At 42.4% G+C, this 13,551-nt stretch overlaps 1 protein-coding gene across 7 annotated transcripts; it reads left to right on the top strand.

Moving 5' to 3' along the window:
- Nucleotides 1-4: 4 nt before the first annotated feature.
- Nucleotides 5-6,230, top strand: LOC115253022 (uncharacterized). Of its 7 annotated transcripts, none has more exons than XM_029849826.1 (6): nt 5-100; nt 1,420-1,457; nt 1,687-4,424; nt 4,871-5,014; nt 5,361-5,441; nt 5,677-6,230. In XM_029849826.1, the coding sequence occupies exons 3-6, from the start codon at nt 1,706-1,708 to the stop codon at nt 5,796-5,798; spliced, it is 3,066 nt and encodes a 1,021-aa protein (XP_029705686.1). In that variant the 5' UTR covers nt 5-100; nt 1,420-1,457; nt 1,687-1,705; the 3' UTR covers nt 5,799-6,230. The 7 variants fall into 7 exon arrangements, with proteins under 7 accessions (XP_029705686.1, XP_029705681.1, XP_029705684.1 ...); XM_029849821.1 differs by having other exon boundaries at nt 1,420-1,521; XM_029849824.1 differs by lacking the exon at nt 5-100 and adding an exon at nt 124-299 and having other exon boundaries at nt 1,420-1,517.
- The last annotated feature ends 7,321 nt before the right edge of the window (nt 6,231-13,551 follow it).

The following is a 13,551-nucleotide window of genomic DNA, read 5'->3' as shown; positions in this document are numbered from 1 at the left end:
GGGAGCGCGGCTGAATAGGAGGAGGCGCGGAGGGAGAGAGAGAGGGGGGGGCAGTTCATTTCAGCCTCTCTCGACCCCTCTCCGGAGTGTGGGATTTACGGTAACTGCGAATGTTTTTCAGGGAAAAAATAAAATACACAAAACACTGGGTTGATATTGGATGCAAGTGTTCTCTTATTAAGTAAACAATACATGAAGCATGTTACGTTAAAAAATCGAGAATGATTGCTAATGCTAGCTAAGGGCGAGTCCGAAATTTAGCCGCGAGCTTCGCGCCACACACGGGAATAAGGCTAACGGTAGCTAAAGTTTTAACCAGGGTTTCGTGGTAAACTAACTAGAATCTAAGCGAATCAAGAAAAAATAATTATTAATAACGATAGTAGAGGAAGAGGTAAGTTTTTCAGCTAGGTAATCGGGATTGCTGAAATGACATTTATAAATAGTGAACTAATTGGTGAATTCACCATTTGTGTGCCTTTTCCGAATGTTAACCGAATAGAAACGTTATTTTCCGTGGACTCGATTATTAAGGGTACTATAATGCCACTGAGTCCACCGAATTTATTGATCACTAAGAAACAAGCTAAAGAAATTTAATAAATTATCACATATTAAAGCGCCGACAGTAATTTTGTACGTTTTAATTATGCGACTGTATGACGTATTTTTTTAACGCGCCGACGTAGTAGCCGCTTGTCATTGAATTGGTTATTAGTTAATAATAACCCATTCGACATACCTCGCTATTATCTGAATACTGATAGGTGAATAAATTATTGTTTTCAGACAGGTTAACAAACAGCATTACTCAAAACTATGAAGTTAAAGCGGAGTAGTGTCAGGTGATCTTGCAGTTTGAGGCAGAATGGCATAGATGGAACAATTTCACTATGTATGTGGTTCAATTAAATGTGATGTGTCATATTTGTTTAGTCTAAATATCTACAGTGTAAACCTGGGAAATGGTAGATATGCTTATCATTTGCCCGTCGGACCCTCATTATTGAACCTGTATTAGAGAGGAAGACTATTTTGTTATAGGAATCATACGAAGTCATGGATTTTCTTTTTTTCTCAGTCAGTTGTAAGAAATGGTATTCCCATATAAGACAGAAATTATTGTAATACGTGTGGGGAAATATTTATGTGTGTGCTTATTCAACGCTGCCGCTCACTGGGGTATTAAACAGGGTGATACGGTCTCTTGTTTTTCTGGTCTTACAAGAAACTATAATGTTAAAGTTAGTATTGTCAAAAGTGATGCATTTGCTGGTGGAAGTAAAGGTTGGAAGGCTACAACTGTTACGGTGGAGCGGCGTTGTATTCAGGGTGGTAAATCAGCTTTACACTACAATTGTTCGGATGTAAAGACAACTGACACTTATTGAAATTTATGTTGTGCTCTGTTTCTTTTAGATTGGCCCCGGGAGTACTCTCAATTATTCAAACCGGAGGTTTGGGTTGAGTTACTGTGGTATTTTTCTGCAGAATACATGGAACGTTAGTGGGACACAGTAGGTAATGTAGACTGGAACATTAGTTTATTGTGGGAGGACTTTTTACCTGGTTTGATTTGTCAGACTAAAGTATTTTGAAAATGGATATGAATGTTTTTCAACATTATGGATTATTCATTTGACTTTTGGCATGTCGTCTGATGCACACATATTGTTTTTGTTTTAGGTTTATTGTATAAGAGAAAATGGAGAAAGTCAGGGAAAATGCCCAAGATATGAGTCTCATTAAAGAGGATTCTGTTTCACAAATCTCTCCTAAACGCCCAAGGACAGATTGGATCAAAAACTGCAGTGAAAAACTCAGGTTTGACCTTTCAGCTCTTCAAAACACCACCAGTTCTGAGCAGAAGAATGCAGACCTGTTATGCACGTCAGAATGTTGTTACAGTGGATATGAAAAACCTCAAAAGCCAGAAGACACTGAAATAACTGCTACTATTGCTGACTTGATGTCCTTGCTTCCTGAACATGAACATACTGGATCACCAAGAGCCACCCTTGATACTGTGGAGGGATGTGCTTTACTTCTGGTGCAGGATGAACAGCCTGAGGTTACTAACTGTGACAAGCTGGGTTCATGCTCGCTAGATGATGCAGGTGGGGAATTAGCCAAGTTTCACACTGTACCAGATGCTGCTCCTGACACATCCAGTCACCCTGATTGCAAATTGCTTTTGGAATCACTTGAAGATGAGCCCCCTGGTGGCTGCAATCTTCCAGATGGAAATGGTGATGAAGGGGAAATGGCACAATGTAGTGTAGGTCAAATCAAAGCATTCAGCCCTACTTCAGACGAGGAGATCAGATGTCAACATGGTTTCGCTCGTGGTGAAATGCAAGATGACCCAGTTTTTTGTGATACGTGCAGTCAGTCTGTTAAAGCTGAAATGGGTATTCAGAAAATGGAAGATGATGGTACTTCTACATTTTGGAGTGACTATACGAATACAACATCACTTAACATAAATGTTATAGTGAATCACTCTGGAAAGTTGGACCAAGGTGTGGAAAATGAGGAGAACAAATTAGAATTGCAGATTTGTGGAACTGAAGATGTGGCTGTCTCTGAAACAAAAGGCCAAGTTAATGAGAGTAGCCTGAACAAAAATGGCATCCTTTGTGAGGCTGAATGTGCGGAGGGATCAATTGTTAACAATGATGTGGTGTCATCCAGAAATATTGTAACCAAGAAAGTGAATCTTGAAGCTGATGTCTTCTCTGGGGCCAAAGGAGAGCATGCTGCCGGCGAGATGATAGCCACAGCTCGACGTGAGACGGCTGATCACACACCGGAGACCCCAGCGCCTGCAAGAATCAGTCAAGAGCCTGCTGAAGGAGATAATAATGTAAGCTCTTCCAGTGTAACTGACCCTGCAATCTGGAATGAAACTGACAGGGAGGCTGTACGTGGCCACAGCTCACAGTGCACTGTAGGTGCTGAATTATCTCCATCACTTACAGTCAGGGAGACGAAAATGTCCCTTTTACTGTCTGACGTCACGCGACCACAGGATGCCTCATTTCTTGGCCAGACCCAGCAGTTTAAGCATCCATGCAGAACGCAGCTTTGTAAAGATGAAAAGGAAGACATTTGTCAGGCTTGTTCCCCCTCCACAAATGTAACACTCCTCAAGACTGGCAATGAAGGACACTGTCTTTGGAAAACCTGTCTTAGCTGCAGTCCAAATCGTCCTCCTGTGCTGGATGGAAGAGAAGAAAGTCTGGAGACTGTGAGACATTCGATTAAAGAGCACAATCTGTCTGGCTGTTTTAATGCCAGCCTTGAAACCCTCAAGGCACAAGTGTTCAAAGGCTTGGAGTGTGAAACCTTTAAAAAAGATGGGTCAACCAAGATTAAAAGAGAAGAATCTTCAGATGAAAATGAAAAGTCAGAAAAAACAGAATTTAATAAAGGAGGTGAAGACTCATTGAAAATATCAAAATTAAGTGGATTTGGCCATAGATTACTCAATGTTGGGTCCACAAATTTGTCCTCAAAGACGGAGATAACAATGGAAAAAGAAAGACGTGATGAGGCAAGTGTCGTATGCGAGACATTGGTGACAGAGGACGGCCATTACCAAGAAAATCAAAAGGAGGCATCTGTGACTCGGGCATCTCCTGACTGTTTCAGTCAATGTCTAGAGGGAAACACATGTGATAGTTCCAAAGCTTTGGCGTCTGCCCTGCCTACTCAGGATGCAGTTGTTCCATGGCCACAGGAGGTAAAGCCATCATATCATGCTCCCACCATCACCCCATCACTAAACTGTAGTGACACACGCTCCCCGCTGCCATCTGCCTTCACTTTGGGTGACCGCGTACCGGCCGGGTTTGACACTTTCCAAAAGATCCAGCTTTCATTAGAGGACGAGGCCAAAAGTGATTATAGCGGGAGTAACAGCCCTCTTCACACAAGTCTGTCCGGGCCTAGACGACTCTATCACTCCATCCTTGAGGCCGAGAGCACCAATCAGCATGAAGTGGCACCAGAAGAGGAGGAGGAGGGAAAGGATGTGGAAAGATTCAAGTGTCACACTGAGAACACAACAAATTTAAGCAGCGATTACAGTTGCAATGACGTGCCAAACCTTACCACAACACCAATCAGATCGCCCCGGCAGCATGTTAATGGTAAATCAGTTGTTAGCCCCTCTAACAACATCTGCGATCGTAATCCAGCCTCACATCTGAGAGACGACTTGGAATTTGACGCAAAGAAACAATTTGATATGGTCTTGAAAGAACTGCATCTGTATTTTGAAATCAGCGTGGGTGATTTTATTAGCGTTGGTCCCGTATCAGTGCCCGAGCGGTGCACTGATGTCACTAGAGCCTCGGAGGAAGAAACTTCAGAAGAATTCTTCAGTCCAGATTTGATGCACCATGAAAATGCAGCTTTAGGTGAGTTTAAAAAGTGGCTCTGCTCAAACCGTATACTGCGTAGCTACACTAGACACTTCTGATTGGTGGCAATGATTTTACCAGTATCAACAGTGGTAGGATGCTTTCTTTGGGTGACCCACACTAAGAACTCACCAAAAGGGAAACTGAAAAACCCTTTTCTCAATCAATTTTGTAACATTCTGTAGAGTAGTGACAGTCGACAATTGCTGGGTTGCTCATATACAAGAGTGTGAAACATTATTGATACTGGAAGGAAAGGCAGATATTGCATCAACAGTGGTCAAATAGCAGACATCAAAACATCTTCACAGGACTTAAGAACAGGAAATCAGTCTATTGATGCTATAATTGTCTTCAAACTTTCCTGCCAACAATCCACCGAGGACCCATTTGCACTGTGCTCACTGTGCTCAATCTACACACTGTGTTGCCTTTCCCTTCAGATGAAGCCAATGGCGAGCGTAGCCTGAACCTGTGTGAGGGTGATCCAGTTCTGCATTCTACCCCTGCCGGTGGTGACGGTGAGCAGGAGGTGCCCCGTGGCACCCACAGGGAAACCTCCACGGCCATCAAGAAGAAACACAGAGGTGTGTTTTGTAGTTGAAGGTGCAGAAAATATTCATGGTAGGTGTGGAACAACTACACAAAGTTATCTTAATGAGGACCAAGTGCTGTTTTGTTCCAAATGGAGCTTGGTTAACTTTGTTTTTCCTTTGTGTTGGGTAAGAGAGTTTTGAAAGGTCAGCATGGTTAATTCAGTGAGAAAATACAATTGCTTTTATTGATTTGTCTTTTCAACTTGACAGAGCTTTCTCTCATGAATGTTCAAATATTTATCCCCTTTCTCCAATAAGCTGCTGAGACATGATAGCACCACCATTAATGCAAATACAGTGTTTCAGCATAAACAACCAGCTGTCTTCTTTCTTTCAGAGTCCCCGGAGATGGAACTGAAACGGGAAATGTGGTCACCGTCATTTATGAATCAGCCATTCTATGAACAAGTCGTCTACCGTGAGTTCAATGTGCAAACGCTGAACTGAAGCCTGAGCTTCTTAATTGACCATTTGGTGGCCTTTTGATTGATGATTAGATGATTTGAGTCTATTCGCGATAGACTGAATAATTTTAATTAAAGAGGGTACGGGCTGTTGTTTTGACTGAACATTATGCTCATTATTCCACAAATACAATAAAGTTTTCTTTTATCCCAGTGCCCAAAACTGTCCTCTTACATTGTTGTGTGCAGGGCAACCAGAGCAGCCCAAGAGACTGAAACCACTGGAAACGTGCACGCGTCCCATCAGGGTTGGACTTTCAAAGAGAGCCAAGACCAAACGCCTGCATCACTGCCTCCACCCGTACAAATGAACATTTTCAGGAATCCAGGTGATGTGACTCAGTGTCAGACTTTCAGTTGTGTTATCTCTGCTGTGAGGAACGATGTTCGTGTTGTGCTCCTCTGGATTCCTGTTTGAAGCCACCAAATGTCCTGTCACATAATTTCCGTGTATTTGCATGACATGGACCGTGGACGTTCTTTAACCTCAGTCTGTTGCTGCAGGAATGTGCATTTACATCAACTATATTCATCCTGACAAATGGATCCTAACAAAAATGCTTTCTGTTCTTGTTTCCACACCTGAGCAGAAATAGTTTTAACACTGTTTTGCTTATTTATTCTCTTGCTGATATTTATATATGCATTACTATTTCTATGAGTATGTTTTATTGTATTGACTTTAAGGAGCTGCTGTAATTTGAAATCTTTCTCCTATTGAATGTAGGCGTCATGAGACAGCACACTTCTTGTTCCTGCTTTGTGTGGGCATATTCAAACCTAATTATCAGCTTGGGTTCTTTTATAGTGTTCATTGTTGATAATGTATGGAACATGTTCTTGAGCACTTCTGAATTCAAAGTCTTACCTCCCCCCCGTCCGTATTATCAAAGCATCTCCATCAACACTGTTCTGACTGATAGTTGTTAGTAATTTGGAACAACAGTTTTCTTTCAAGTCCTAAATCAAAATATTGGGGTTTTCTCTCAGACTTTTGGGGGGTATTTCTGTGAGTAGGTTGCCTCACTTGGCAGAATGACAGGTTCAACTCAAACACCGTTGTGTAGCTTTCCAAAAATAATTGGATTCAGATGATGCACGTTCAATCTGCCTCTTTAATCAGACGCGGGCTGTGAAGGTTGGGGGAGGTGGGATAGAATATTTGTGCCTTTGTTGGATCTATTTGTGTGACTCTTATTGATCCAATTTTTGAACAGAGTTACTGCAAATTATTTTTTCGCCTCACATAAAAACAGTTCAATAAGCATTTCTTATATATTTTTGATGTAATTACCACCTTAAAGAGTTGCTTTTATGGTCTCTAATGAGCCCACATTTCCTCCTGCAGCTGCTGTAACGTGTCATCTGTCAGTAATCTCTGGGCTTAATCGGCGCTTGTCTTGAGGTGCAGTGGAGTGAGTTGCTTGTGCACAATTCTTACATAATAGGATTACACATGCATTGTTCCGGGGGCGGGGAATGAATTCCAGATTTGGTAAATGAATCATGGGAAACAGCTTGATGAGGACATTGTTAGGATTGTAGGGAATGTCAGAAACCGTCAAAACAAAAATGATGTTTTCACAAACTCAGCTTCTAACCTAAAGGAATAAATGCAGCAGAGTTGTGAATATTCATCTATCATCTATTATATTAGAGATGTGCAACATAAAAGAAATACTAAAGCTTTGGGAACAGCAGGGAATCTCTGGAGGCACTCGCTGAAGTAACTTTTGCACTTACAAACTTTCTTCTCTACCCCCTGGGGAAAGCCCCCTTGTATAATTCATTTATCAGAAATGATGATCTCCCACTGTAGCCATGGAAAGTGTACGTAAAAACGATACCAGAAATGAAACCTGACAGCCATTTGCAGTTACCTTGTTTCACTTTCCTCCCCTCAACTGAAATTAAACGGATTAGCCATGCACACATTTGTTTAGTTTCATTAGGCTGAATGGAGGACAGGCATTATCCCAGCATGAGGGTCCGAGTAACATTGTTATGTTCATACAAAGACCACGAAGTGATCATTTTGAACCGTGCACACACCTCCATTTTCCTCTGTGCCCTTTGAATAATTTCCATGGCCTGTACACGGAGAAGCGACACCGAGGTCTATACTTAGAAAGCTGTCACTGGAAAGGATAATTAATGGGACTCACCCAATATGCCAATAAATCTGAACTTCTGGTAAGTAATATTGCTTTGAATGTTTTTTCCTACTTCGATCCAGAGGAAAAACCTGCTTTGTCAGGGAATAGGTTCACCGGATATGCAAATAATGGTTTGTCTCTGCTACGTGCAGAAGTGGGGTACATTTTCCCACTGAATGACACACGCCGGTGCTTCCAGGGACCTGTCTGTATCAAATGGTTCACTCATCTTTTTAGAGCTGATGCATCTTTGCTTTAGTATCAAAGCAGCAACTGTGGTGACAACCTGCAGCAGGCGACTACAAAGTGACTCCTTTAACACACACTTGACTTCTAGATATCACACACACTCAGAGACGCTTAGACTGCATATATTTGTTGCCTTTTTTCCCCGATCAATATCAATCACGGGGCCACGGTAGCAGGATTAGAGGATCGACTGGGCCTAAAAATATCTTGAATGTCTTTTGCCTCTTCTGTGCTGTTCTGTAAATACCACCAAAGTGTCCATCTCTGAGCATTCCAGAAATATCATTGCATGGATTCTTCTGTTAAAAGTGCACCGAACCTTAATCTAATGGAGTGAGCTGAAAAGCTGGCGGAGCGGAGCGTGTGTTCTGAATGGGGTAAATAGTGAACGCTGGAGCTGTCGGAAATTCTATGATTTATTCCACCTAACATGTAAATACCCTCGCCTGCACTGGTCCTGGAAGAACGTAGGGACAAAAAGAGGATTTCACAGTCCACTGTCAAGACAAATCTTTGCATTATAGCTTCTTCTGAAAAGCTCTAATTGAATCGGTGTTGACTGCACAGGGAATCTGTCCGATTGAGCCACGACGGTCCAGAATTCACAGCTCCTAGATCGTCTGGAGTGCACGTGGTCGGGACAAATGGGCCTCATAAGTGTGGTTCTGTAAGTAGACCTAACATTGATTTCATCCTCAGTGGTTTTGATGATTACCCATATTGTTTAAGAGAGAAACTTTGAAAACAAAATTTTTGTTTTACATCATGAACGATCCTCAAATGAACACTTTATATGCTGTGCGAGTCAACATTGTTGCTATTTCCTTCTGCATTTCAGTTACACTGTCTTTCTTTTTAGACTTAATGCCACTGTTGATTTTTTTAGTAATTACAACCACCTAAATGATTACTCATTAAGAATTGAAAATGAACAACCCCACATTGTCATAGCAACATCACAGAGGAGTGTCTTTAGGGGGGGGAAAGCATTTGATCTCGTCCATATCAGGCCGCCACAGGCTGCAGTCTAGCACGTTGCTTCCATATACATGTTAATTTGAGTTGATAGTGGGTTGAGCTCCAGGTAACGTCAGACCTTTGAGGTTGATTTCTGCAGTCCTGAGTTGGTGTTGATGCAAACAAACAATCACAAATTAGGTATTTTTCAATTATTTTTTTAAAAAACGAAAAACTTCTATATTTTATATATATAATTGTATTTCTGTGGAAATCTATCACAGATTATTGAGCTAATTGACACTAATTACTAATGCCAAATGTGAAGGTCACACAGTTGTCTTCCCCAGCGTGCACACATTAGAGCCGCTCCCCTCACACGGTTCATCATCATTAGTTTTTTGTCATCAGATGCTGATGTGGGCATCGGTACAATGTGTTGCTGAGCACCGAGGCAGATGGTTATTTTAGTGAGAAGAATTCCAGATGAGTGTGTGGAGCCTGAGTCAGGGCCAGGGCCTATCAGTTTAAAGATCGTAGGTGGGGCCATTTAGTAATGTTCTGAATTAACAAGTGCCAAAATCTCTCAAAATTCCATTATGGTACTTCATTATGTGTATGCTGCAGCACTATTTGAATCCACCCACACTCAGAACACTGGTCTTCTGTATTCCAGCAGTTTCTGGGGTTCAGGTTTGAAGCAGAATTCAGTCTTTTGCTGTTCAGTTATGCAAATGGTGAAAATATTCCTGCTGTTGTGAGGACTGAACTGTCCACAGATGCTTCACACGCCCAGTACAGACTTTATGGCACGTTCATGTCAGCTGATAAAACAAGAAGTTATTTCACGTGCGCTTCAGCACCAAAGCGCAGCCACCGAGCTGACGTGAAAATGAGGGGCTGTCATCCATTTACAGCGAGCAGTGACTAATCTCTCTCTGCCTTTCAGCTCACCTCACAGGCATGATAGGAGATTAATCTGTAGAGGACAGCCCGGGAATATTTCTCCTCATCTGAGATAACTCCACTTTGCGTTGTTAGCTGTCTAGACCAGACAGATGTCCGTTTCCTGAACATCACGATGTGTGATGAACATTTTAGAGAGTTATTGGACACCAGTCGACCAGAGCAAAGACAGAAGTCAGTGAGGGATCGTGACTCACCGTCATCAAGAACATGTCAGGCACTCAGTCATTTTTGCTGAAGGATTAATGAGTAATTGCACACATGATTACAAAGCCAAATGGTTACGTTAAAAATCACACAGGGGCAATAAGGAGATCATTGTTTTTTTCCTTAAAGATTTCTTTTAAAGTCGTCTTGATAAATAGAGAGCAAAGCAAACCCCACCATCTTCCCTGGCAGGAAGACATAAATAGCCCAGAGGAGCAAATTTGGGTGATTTCACCGATAATGGCCCTGTTGGAGATGGACCCACCACCTTATCCAGGGCACTGATGAGAGCAGAGCAGGCAGGGCTGCACAGGCGTTCTTCTCAGGTTGAACAGGTGAAGGTTCTAATATTGTCTCGACCAGCTGATGGACCTTCATTGGAATAATCCCTGTGTTCAAACACAATCAGTTGTTGTTGTTATTATTATCATTATTAATTATTTTACCTATAGGTTTCTGCAGTGCCTCATGATAAAAACTGGATAATCTGTACATTCATTCAACAGAATCTGTTGCTTTGCTTCACACGTTCCCACTGGTGCTCAATTAATTAGGTGTATGCATTTCTACTGCAGGGGAGAGAAGGTTTGGCAGTTAAATTGCTTAAATTGCACAACATTGATCTGGCAAGTGCGTTCTCCACAGATTCCTTCCATGCTGCTGATTCCATCATTGATCTCCAGGCTGGTGTTCCACAGCAGTTGGGACGAGGGGCCCTAGATGCTGCCGCCACTGTTGCCGCTGCTGTTTATACACACAGAAATGATGGATACGCTTCCAATATGCTGTCAGGTGATTTGTGGCAGCAAACACCCGGTGTGACAGATGAGATGGAGTCAGGTGGAAATGACTGATTGTATGCAGGAATAGGAACATTGCTGCTGTGTTATTGCACCAGTCTGGGAAATCTATGGTGGCAGAGATCTGATGGTCACGGCAAATATTGCCAGGAGCTGAGAGGATAATTTACCATTTCAGAATTTATAACTGAAGTGTTTTCTGTGGCAGCTGCAGAAATGGGCGCAGGCAAACACTTATCTGTTGCATCACGCAGTCACTTTCAGTTCCATTTTCCTGTCTCATCATAGAATCTATACAAATTAGACTTCATGACACCCATGGAATCATCATCGAGTGTTCGTTTAGGTGTCACGCACTCGTTTTCAGTGGTGAGTTGAATCTGATCCGTCTGAATTCTTTTAAACTCTTAGTTCCATTTGCTTCTCCTCGGTGCTTTGTTCTTCCCTCTTTTGTGTCTCGGTGCTCCCCGACAGGGCATCATGTCATTAGCAGTGTGAAACGCTTTGACCTCTGCTGGAGGTTCTTTCGATACCCTGACCCAAGATCACAACCCCTCAATCAGATTTCTCTCACATCTCCTCTGGGATTAGCTTATTTGTCACCAGTAAAATAGAGGAGGGTTAATATTTTTTATAATCATTCATTGCGTCGGTGCAGCAACAAAAAGCTTTTATCTGAAAATGCAAACATAGATGTCACTGATAAGAGCTGACATATTGAATTTCAGGAGAAGAGAAACGAGAGAATCGGATCAATCCTGCAAAGCACGAAGCGCTTTTTTTCCCACTCTTTTTTAAAATATTTTTCTCTCTCCCTCCTTTCCAGAGAACCGGCCAACAGGGAACCGCTGCTGCAATGCAGCAAAACAAATTGAATGAATCTATTAAGTGATTGTGATTGTGAGACACAACCTCTTCATTGTTTCTCACAGCTTTGATTGTGTCTCTTTGTAAGCAGACAGGTCAATAAATGAGCATCCATGCTAAAAATAACAAGTTTGGATGGATAAAACTAATCAGATGGGCCTTTATTTTGACGATAAAATCACAGAAATCCCCCCGGTAAAGTCTTAATAGAAAGGTAGTGGGTGAGAAACTCTAGCGCTCTAACAAAGTGCATTCAGAAGGCGAACAAAGAACTACCTTTGCAGTATACTGTACATCAAGGTCATCGCGTTTGATCTTCCAAGGTTTAAGCTTTATGTGTGCCGCCTACACAGCTGTGCAACCATTTCCCAACATTTTCCGGGATAACAAATATTCTTTTTTTCGGTGCCACATTGTTTGTTGCAGGATTACATGGATGAAGCAGCTAATACTTATGTCATATTTGGAGTTGCTTGTTGTCATGGAAGCGTGTATAAGCGTCCTATTAGAGCCAAGTCAGAATTCAAATCATGAGTGCTTCTGTTTTCAGAGATTCATCTTTTAATAGTTGTTTTCCTAAGCAGCCATTATTCATGGTTGTGTTTCACCCTCGTGTACATTTTATCGACGTTTTCACGAGGGCAGTAAGGGGCGGTCAGGCTTTGGCGTGGCAACACGAAGGGCTCAAAGATGCACAGAAGAGGAGTGGATATTCAAATTGGTCCCTTTGTGTTTTCACAGCAAAACATGCCGACCATAAACGTGAGAAAAGGTCTCATAACGTCGTCCTCTTATGTGGAAGGTTCATCAGCTGACAAAACCCAGGGCCAATGAAGACACAGCCTGCAGTGGACATTTTCAGGGACATAAATCACAGCCGCCGAGCTGTCAGACACTACAGACCCAGGTCACGTTAGACAGGGGAAATGGTATCAGCACAGCTCCAAAACTCCTGTCGAGAGCGCAGGTTCCTGTGTGTGCTCACAGTACGCTCGGAGCGCCCACTGAGCAACAAACATGAAATATGAAAGCATTTTTATTCCTTTTATTCGAGAGCATAAATCACGGCGACTTACAGGGTGACAAAGTTTGGCAGCAAAAAGCAGCAGTGGATGAATTTTCAAGCCAAAGCTGCCAGCCAATTCTAATTTATACCGGTCAGGTCGGCATAGGACTGATTGCCATGGTAACAGGCCATGTGCGTGTGCCCTCCCACCATGGAAGAGAGCCGATGCTGCTTTGTTCAGCCTGTTCCTTTTTCCATCCGAATTAGTTTTACGGGATGTTGGATAGCAATCCGTAGGAGACATCACACCTCCAAAGCAACACTCTCCGTCTCTTTCTGTCTGTTTGTCTCATTTTTCTATCATCTCACTTGTTATCAGCCGCAGCATCGCTCTCATTCTCACCCTCTCGGCAAAAACAAGCTAGGTGTTGACACAGGAAGGGAACTAGGCCGAGATGAGCCGCAGTCCAACGCTGATGCTTATTTCCCTGCTGAGCGCTTCGCTGATAACGGTGCAGTTTGTTGATGATTTGACCTGTTTATCTCTCATTTCAGCAGGATGGATTCAATAAGATGCTGTGTACAGAAACCACGGGAGCTGTTGTGGGCTGAGAGAAATCACTATTATATTAATTATTTTCACATCTTCTCTCTGGTGAGCTGTATAAACAATAGAGTGAGCACACTACTGAATGGATGGAGCGCGCTCCAGCAACAGTTTTATACATCCTGTTGGTGACCATGTGACACAAGCCCCTTACATTCATCAACAAATACTAAAGACCACAAATCTTTAGGAGTAAGTTGTTTAATTGTGACCACATTAGTGGTGGGTGACGGCCAATTTGCAGCCATT

The sequence above is a fragment of the Takifugu rubripes genome, chromosome 16 (genome assembly GCF_901000725.2).
Source record: "Takifugu rubripes chromosome 16, fTakRub1.2, whole genome shotgun sequence".
Taxonomy (NCBI): Eukaryota; Metazoa; Chordata; class Actinopteri; order Tetraodontiformes; family Tetraodontidae; genus Takifugu; species Takifugu rubripes.
This window is presented reverse-complemented; position numbering and strand designations above follow the sequence as displayed.

Coding starts and splice junctions, on each gene's coding strand:
- LOC115253022 (XM_029849826.1), top strand. CDS start 1,706: ATGGAGAAAGTCAGGGAAAATGCCCAAGATATGAGTCTCATTAAAGAG. Junction 5,015..5,360: donor CATCAAGAAGAAACACAGAG/GTGTGTTTTGTA, acceptor TCTTTCTTTCAG/AGTCCCCGGAGATGGAACTG. Junction 5,442..5,676: donor CTATGAACAAGTCGTCTACC/GTGAGTTCAATG, acceptor TGTTGTGTGCAG/GGCAACCAGAGCAGCCCAAG.